General features: G+C 43.8%; 1 protein-coding gene across 1 annotated transcript in view; it reads right to left on the bottom strand.

Annotated features, from left to right (window-relative positions):
* Positions 1-36: 36 nt before the first annotated feature.
* wu:fc21g02 overlaps positions 37-7,141 on the bottom strand; it is a 9,350-nt gene continuing 2,245 nt past the window's right edge. The window contains exons 2-10 of the mRNA XM_034860897.1: positions 6,839-6,884; positions 5,358-5,505; positions 5,215-5,272; positions 5,046-5,127; positions 3,942-4,057; positions 1,877-2,045; positions 852-982; positions 349-432; positions 37-165 (exon numbers count right to left, since the gene is read on the bottom strand). Coding sequence (XP_034716788.1) covers positions 37-165; positions 349-432; positions 852-982; positions 1,877-2,045; positions 3,942-4,057; positions 5,046-5,127; positions 5,215-5,272; positions 5,358-5,505; positions 6,839-6,884 — 963 coding nt within the window. The remainder of the gene's footprint in view (positions 166-348; positions 433-851; positions 983-1,876; positions 2,046-3,941; positions 4,058-5,045; positions 5,128-5,214; positions 5,273-5,357; positions 5,506-6,838; positions 6,885-7,141) is intronic.

The following is a 7,141-nucleotide window of genomic DNA, read 5'->3' as shown; positions in this document are numbered from 1 at the left end:
AGAAAAAAAACATGTCTCAAGTTAGCATGACACATGCTATGTGTGATGAAATAAATTCAAAATTAAAAATAAGAATTGTGTGTGTATGTGTGTGTGTGTGTGTGTGTGGTGTGTTTGTGTATGTGTGTGATGTACCGTGCTGGGATCCGTGCCGTGGTAGTACACCTGCCAACACAGACAAACAGTGAGACAATGGTAGAAGCACACTGGGACATGCAGTCAGTTAATAATAATAATAATAATAATAATAATAATAATAATAATAAACAGTATAACTTATTAAATGGAGACTATGTCTATCTACAGACACACAGACAGCACCATCACATCACATCGGTACACTCTCACCACTCCTGGGGCCCCGGGGCCGCCGTAGGGAGGACACGGTCCAACAGGACCGCTGGGGGGAGGCTGGGCCGTGTATGGTGTGGCCTGGAGACACACATGGAGAGATATAGTTATGATATATTTCACATTTCAAAGGCTGGAACTATTTATTCTTCTACATTCATTTAATCGTCACTCCGCGTGATCATGACATGAACGTTAGAAATGTGTTGTCTATAGAAACAAAAAGGTACAACATCTGCAAGGGCAAGTTCTTTTGTCCCACAATGGACGCCTCATCCTGAAGGGCCAATGGGGAGTTGTTCGGAACGTCGGACTGACGTAAATAATTGAATTGTTTTTAGAAACGGACAGAGAGAATCTTCTGACGTCATCTCTTCCCATAATCAAGAGCTCAGCACACTGGTTGCATACCATGAAGTAGAGTAGCCCGGCTCCTTTACACTATGGAACCTTTCCTTTGTGTGTGTGTGTGTGTGTGTGTCTGAGCTTGCTGTTAGTACCTCTAGTGTTCCAGCGGTGCCGGATTTCTTCGTGAAAATCTTCTTCCGACAGCAGCAGCAGATCCCAGCGGGGATGCCCAGCAGCAAGAGCAGAGCCATGAGCGGGCTTCCCCCGGTGTGCTCATGGTGGTCTACGGGGGGGGAGAGGGGGGCGGAGATACTTAGCCTGACTCTGTTTGTGTGTCTTTAGTAAAAGCAATAACAATCATTTGCCAGGTTCAGGCCCATTGACCACAAACCCAAATCACTGCTCCCCACAAAACACATTCAGTGAATTTTCTGGAGATACGTTTTGGCCGCCACGGGACATGAATACCTTGCGTGCTTGCTGGATAATACTGGCAACTTTTTTTACAGAAAGTCGCCAGATTTATTGCTGGTTGCTTTTGTGAAGAAGAAAAAAAGGCGCAAAGAGGGTCTGAAAAGTCGCCAAATCTCGCGACAAAGTTGCTAAGCTGGCCACACTGTTTGCAGTTCAATGCAAAATGAATGGGAGTCTATGGGGCTAGACGGCCAAATGTGTCTCTTTCACCCGATTGCGGTTGAGAAATCTCATATTTGATTGTCGTTTTTTAATTTTTTCAACATGGATTACAGGTCAAAAGTTGAATGAACAAGTCATTCTGTCCTTTCAATTTCCTACAGGTTGAGTTGTTGTTGCCCCTGACATGCTAGCATTCGGCTAATGAATGCTGATTGGTCAGTGGAGGACTGATTACGACCGGAGATCACGGCTGATGGCATCCAAAGCGGAGCCAGAATGTCAGAGTGAATATTTGGGCGTGGTTTTTAAAACATTAGCAGACCTCTTTCTAGCGCGTGTAATGACAGGCAGAGTATAGCTCCATAGACCACCATTCATTCTGCACTGGTCCATGAGTGCCCTCTAGTGGAGCTAGGGTGAAACTGCAACCAGTTCAGAAGCCCAAAGTATCGAGAGAGTGGAACTTCTTCTCCCTTATTAGAAAGCACCAGTATTCAAACCCCCCCCCCACAAACAATTGCCAACACTAAGGGGGACCCACCTGTCAGGTCCATCCTGGTAATAGACACCAACCGGTTCTTGCGGTCTCTTAGGGTGTATCGGCCCACATCGCTGGTGTTAACATTCCTGATCTCGATGTTCATGGAGTGGGTCTTAACCCGGTCCCAATAATCCGGAAGGTCCTGGGACACCGGAGCACCATCATGCACCTGGGGAGACAAAGTCCTGTTAGTTCGCTCTGGAACCGCAGGCAAATCTCCAGATCCTCCATGTGAATACATTTTCTATTCTAAGGTCACGGTTCCATTCGATCCTCGATTTTTACATGTATTTTTTTTTAAAGCACAGGTTGCTCTGCCATTTTTACACGGGACTTTTATGCAATATAATATCTGACATTTGTTAGCAATGTATTACACTACATTGCCGAATTTATATTAGCAACAAGGGGTGTACAAACAAACGGATTTGTATTGAAATTGTAATTCTAACGATTCAAAATCAATTCATAGAATTCAAAAAACTCAACTCATATTTTTTAATTTCACATAATAGATATTTACAGTACTTTATTGATCCCCGAGGGGAAATCACGTTGTCCTCATGTTGTCCTATATCAATGTTCTTTTAAATTCCCCAAAATCACATGATTGATTCCACCCAACGCTCTTTGGCAAGTACAAATCTCTACTTTCATTAATTTTGGGGCGTCTTCTTCAATTTTATAGCATTGTAAAACAAATGGAAGTGTTTTTGGAATAGTATTGTCTCAATAATTCCTAATTTCTGCTTTTCTAACTCAAGCATTAGGTATCATTTCCTATAAATGAGGTTTATTGACCATAAATTCTTAAAATAACTGTAAAACTAAAGTTAATAAGTTAGTGTTACGTTGAATATGAATATATAGTCCTGCCTGGAAGGCAATAGGATTAGGCAATGGTTATTATTATTATTATTATTATGATTATTATTATTAGTAGTATTATTATTATTAATGGCAAAGGACGAATACACAGTTCATTTCACTCAGGTGTGAGGATGGTGGATCAGGTAGGTCTCACATTAGGTGGAAGTGTAGGGGGAGCCACTTCACACAAACAGATTCCTTTCTTATAATGAATGTGTTAAAAAACAAATATGTAAAATCTATTAAATAATGTTTGTTTGCCAATATGACTTAGTGGAATGAGACAGAGACGAGGTCGAGATGAGACCCGGTAGAAGTTCTACAAGACCACAGGAAACTAAATGTCCCAGAAAAATTCATTTCTGTATCTAAATGATCCTAATTATCCAAGTCTGACAGCGGGGACGTAGTAAATAAATCAGAACGCAAATTTATCCGCAACACATGTGCCCAAATGCCATTAATGATGATTTATTCATTAGGTTCAGGTTCTGTCTTGTCGGTCTCCTGCGTCTGCAGTTGCCATGCTAACTTGTAACTGGCTGTAGCTAAGGGACTGTTAGCTATTTATTTAAGGGGCTACCGGGGGAGTTTAGGGGTCTTGAGTCATAAAAGACTTGACCCTCCCTTGGCCAGTAATGGCATGAAAAGAAAAGGATATTTGAGTCGGGTGTGGCTACATCCTGGAGACCTCCCGGCTCTGTGTTGTCCACGAGCTTAGACTTTTCAAAATAAAAGCTCGCGTCTGGGCCGTTATGTTTTCTTACATTGGTGTTTGGATGTTTTTGAACTAAAGAATACGGAATCCTGCTGATGAGTACAATTAGTTTAGCAGATCTTAGTTTTAGTTACAAGAGTTTTGTGTTTGTATGTGCTACACATGTGTGGACGTGACATGGGGGCGTGGATGCATCAAGGATTCCTTTTTTTATACGAAATTTGAAATAGTGAAATTGTGACACCCTCCTCCATGAGGCGTCCAACCACTACATCCACCTGAAAAGCTTCCGAAAAGGTATTTACGTCTGGGAAATTATTATTCCTTAAGGTCAGTTAACGCACCACGTACAATCACAATGGATAAATCAGCATTATTACTTATCAAACAGCTGCATTTTACCTAACTCTGCACCTTTAACAATCCATCCATCCCTTTCCCTGCTGGTTTTTAGCCACCCCCCCCCCCCCCCCTCACCAGCGTGACGTTGGCAGCCTCCCCAGAGTAGGTGAGCGCAGCGTCGGCCAGGTCGATGCCCTCCAGCGAGATGTCCAGACTCTCTCCCGCAACACACTTCACATAGTTGTATCTGGCTGGAAGACAGAGCCCGACAGTTAGATTTGTCCCTCTGTCCTCTGTCCTGGGGCTTAATAAGCTTCTCCAAGCACATGGATTCGTTTTTTAAATTCACTTTGAGGAAATGGAAATCTACTGTTCTGTCACATTTTTGGGCTGCAGATGATGTAAAGCTTTAGCTTAATTTATAGAGCAGTCATTAGCTCGCAACTTAACTATCTCCGTCAAACTTCTGCTATAAGCTAAATGGCTAATTTCATTTATGATCATTAATAAAGTTCCGTTACAAAACAAATTTGAGGAAACAACTGTGCTTTTTATGTCTGCAGCACAGAAGGTAACAGCTCAAAGCCTAATGGGGACGAGTGCTATGGGAAACCGTGCTACGCTGGCTCAAGCTTCTTTGGGCTGTATCCAAGGGGGTTAGCATTTACCTCCCGTTAGCATTACATTGACTCCCATTCATTTTGACATCACTTGGACAGTGAATAACTCTACATCCATTTCTTTAACTGCATCACATCGGTTCCATGTGTCCGAAGACGTGTGTGTTATGTGACATTCAAGTCTCTGAGATAGAGTCTATGTCATACATGAACATTTGACTAAAAAATGGAAGAAATTAAAGGCACCCAATGGCGTCACTGAGTCATGGAGACTCATTCATGGACTTTAAGTCTCTACTTTACTGTTGTTTTGCTACAAATTTGCTTCAAAAGGTCTACCATTGTCCTGTAAGGTGGACTTTTGGTCACAGCGGCTGGTGTTTAGAAAATGTTCACGCTTCTGTCGATGAGGGGCGACGCCGCTCGCCTGAACCAAGTGGAGGGTTTCCAGTGAGAGACAAGGCGTCTGAGCCGGATACCTCCTGTTGGGTGCCACGTCCTGGACAATGTCAGGACCTGATACCTCATGGTCCGGAGTTCATGCGAGGAGAACTGCTCTTAAAGCTACTTTCCCAAAGTTCTTAGCAATCATGGCTAATACAAGCCTTGGCTAACTCACTTGTGACGGCCACTTTGACTGTGGAAATCTCTTTGTTCCAATAGTCTCTCTGGATGTATGTCCCCTGGTCCTCATAGGTCACCTGAGACAAACATACAGACCACATTAAAACACTCCATTCCAACCACCGGCACACTAGGAGCAGGTGTTTCTCTCCAACTTTGGTTACCTTGTCGATGTACCAGCGTCGGTCGGTGCCGGTGCCAGACACTCTGCCTCTGGACGTACTGCGGAGGACACAACAACAGTCACATGGACAGAAGGAACAGTGGAAGCAGCGGGCAGAACGCGGCCGTCCCTACAGTCTCTGACCTCACTCTACCCCTCTCCCAGTAGCGGAGGGTCTTTCCGGGCTCATCCGCGGGGACGAAGTCCAGCGTGTCCACACCCTTGGGCAGGTAGATCTTCAGCTGGCGACCATGGGCCAAACGCTCATGGAGGTCTACGACAGTATAGGACTCTGAAGCACAGCGGAGAGAAAGGGAATGCAAACCAATATTGGGTACACAAGTGTGGTGGCGTAATTAAGACACAAAACCAGCAACGTGCAATGTAATCTTTTCAAATGGCTGAGAGAAGTTAAAGCAACAATGTATTGACAATTCTGGTTGAAGTCTTCTTGTTTTGAACCGTTTTTTGCTGCCGAGTCACTTTGACATCCTGGATTTCCTTCCACTTCCACTTCCGCCTACCAAACTGGCTACACCGGCTTGACTGGCGTGCAGCGGTGAGCGCGTTGCGTTGCCGGTTGCTGCTGGTAGCGTTTCGCTTCGGCAGCTCGACGCAGTTTATTTTTATCCTACTCTGCACAACAACCTACACTAGTTCACTCAAGCACTCCCTCCTAATCCCACACTTGTTTACATGCTACAGGTCTGTTAGCCACTTCAGTAGCTCGTACAGTGTATTCTGCACCAAATGTGTGCACTGAACCACGAGCAACGCTAAAGCTCCCATATTATGCTATTGTATTTTGAGGTTGTACCAGAATAGGTTTCCATGGTTTCATTTTCCAAAAACACAATATTTTTTTTTTTTTTTTCTGTTTTCACCCTGTGTGTTTAGGTCTCTGTTTTAGCTCCAGAGTGAGACATCTCACTTCTAAACTATCTTTGTTGGGAGCTGCACATTGTCAGTAGCTCGGTAAGATCCCATCAGCTAGATAACTCTTTCTCCAGCTTTGGTCATTCCAAGACAGGATTAGCTGGGAGACTTCTTCTAGACCAGGGACACTTGTGGAATACTTGCATTACAGGGACAGGAAGTAGAACAGGGACAGGAAGTAGTTCTTTCTGGAGATTCTGGTCAACTAGTGGCTGTTGCAGCAGTGTTTTCCATTGAGAACGAGCTAGCATGCTACGGTTAGCCACCTCGTCTCTAGTGACGTAGAAAGGTGGCAGATGTTGAACAGCTCACACAGAGACGGAAGACAGAGGACATTCAGAAACCGGATCTCACTCAGAACACCATGGGTAGTTTTTTCCCAAGTGTGTAGGTGTGGAAGCACCAGAGACACAAAAAACACCCCCAAATCCCAGAAAAAGGGATTTTTTTTATAATGAGGGCACTTTAAGAAAGCCACCCAGGGTTCAAAGAAGGGAAGAGTCCATTAAATCATATAGGAAGGGATTATGGACTGTGTATAGAATTTCATTTCAATTTCATTTTGATAGTGTAACCAGCAATGTGGCAGCTCCTTGTCCAGCTGGCTGAGGTTGACCTTTGACCTCCCCGTGTCCCTACATTAAATCTTGACCCCATCTGGTCCCATGTATCCCCTTTCAGAGACTCACCCACAGGGAGGGCAGCAGCCAGCAGCAGCAACACGCTCCACATCATCTGCAGGGACACACATACATTACTACTATCACTTCATTATTATTATTATTATTATTGACACATACCACAGCATTAAATTGTTTGCTCTGTAAAATCACGTGAAAATCGCCAATTCAGGAGAGCTTTAGAAGTGTCAACCTTAGATGGATTCACAAATAAAAGAGTTATGAGTTGTATGAGTCCCCTAATACTGTATCTGAAGTCTCTTTTATATAGACCTTAGTGGTCCCTAATACTGTATCTGAAGTCTCTTTATA

The sequence above is a fragment of the Etheostoma cragini genome, chromosome 2, assembly GCF_013103735.1.
Source record: "Etheostoma cragini isolate CJK2018 chromosome 2, CSU_Ecrag_1.0, whole genome shotgun sequence".
NCBI classification, from domain to species: domain Eukaryota; kingdom Metazoa; phylum Chordata; class Actinopteri; order Perciformes; family Percidae; genus Etheostoma; species Etheostoma cragini.
The sequence above is the reverse complement of the archived record's forward strand: the minus strand, read 5'-3'. Positions and strand labels throughout refer to the sequence as shown.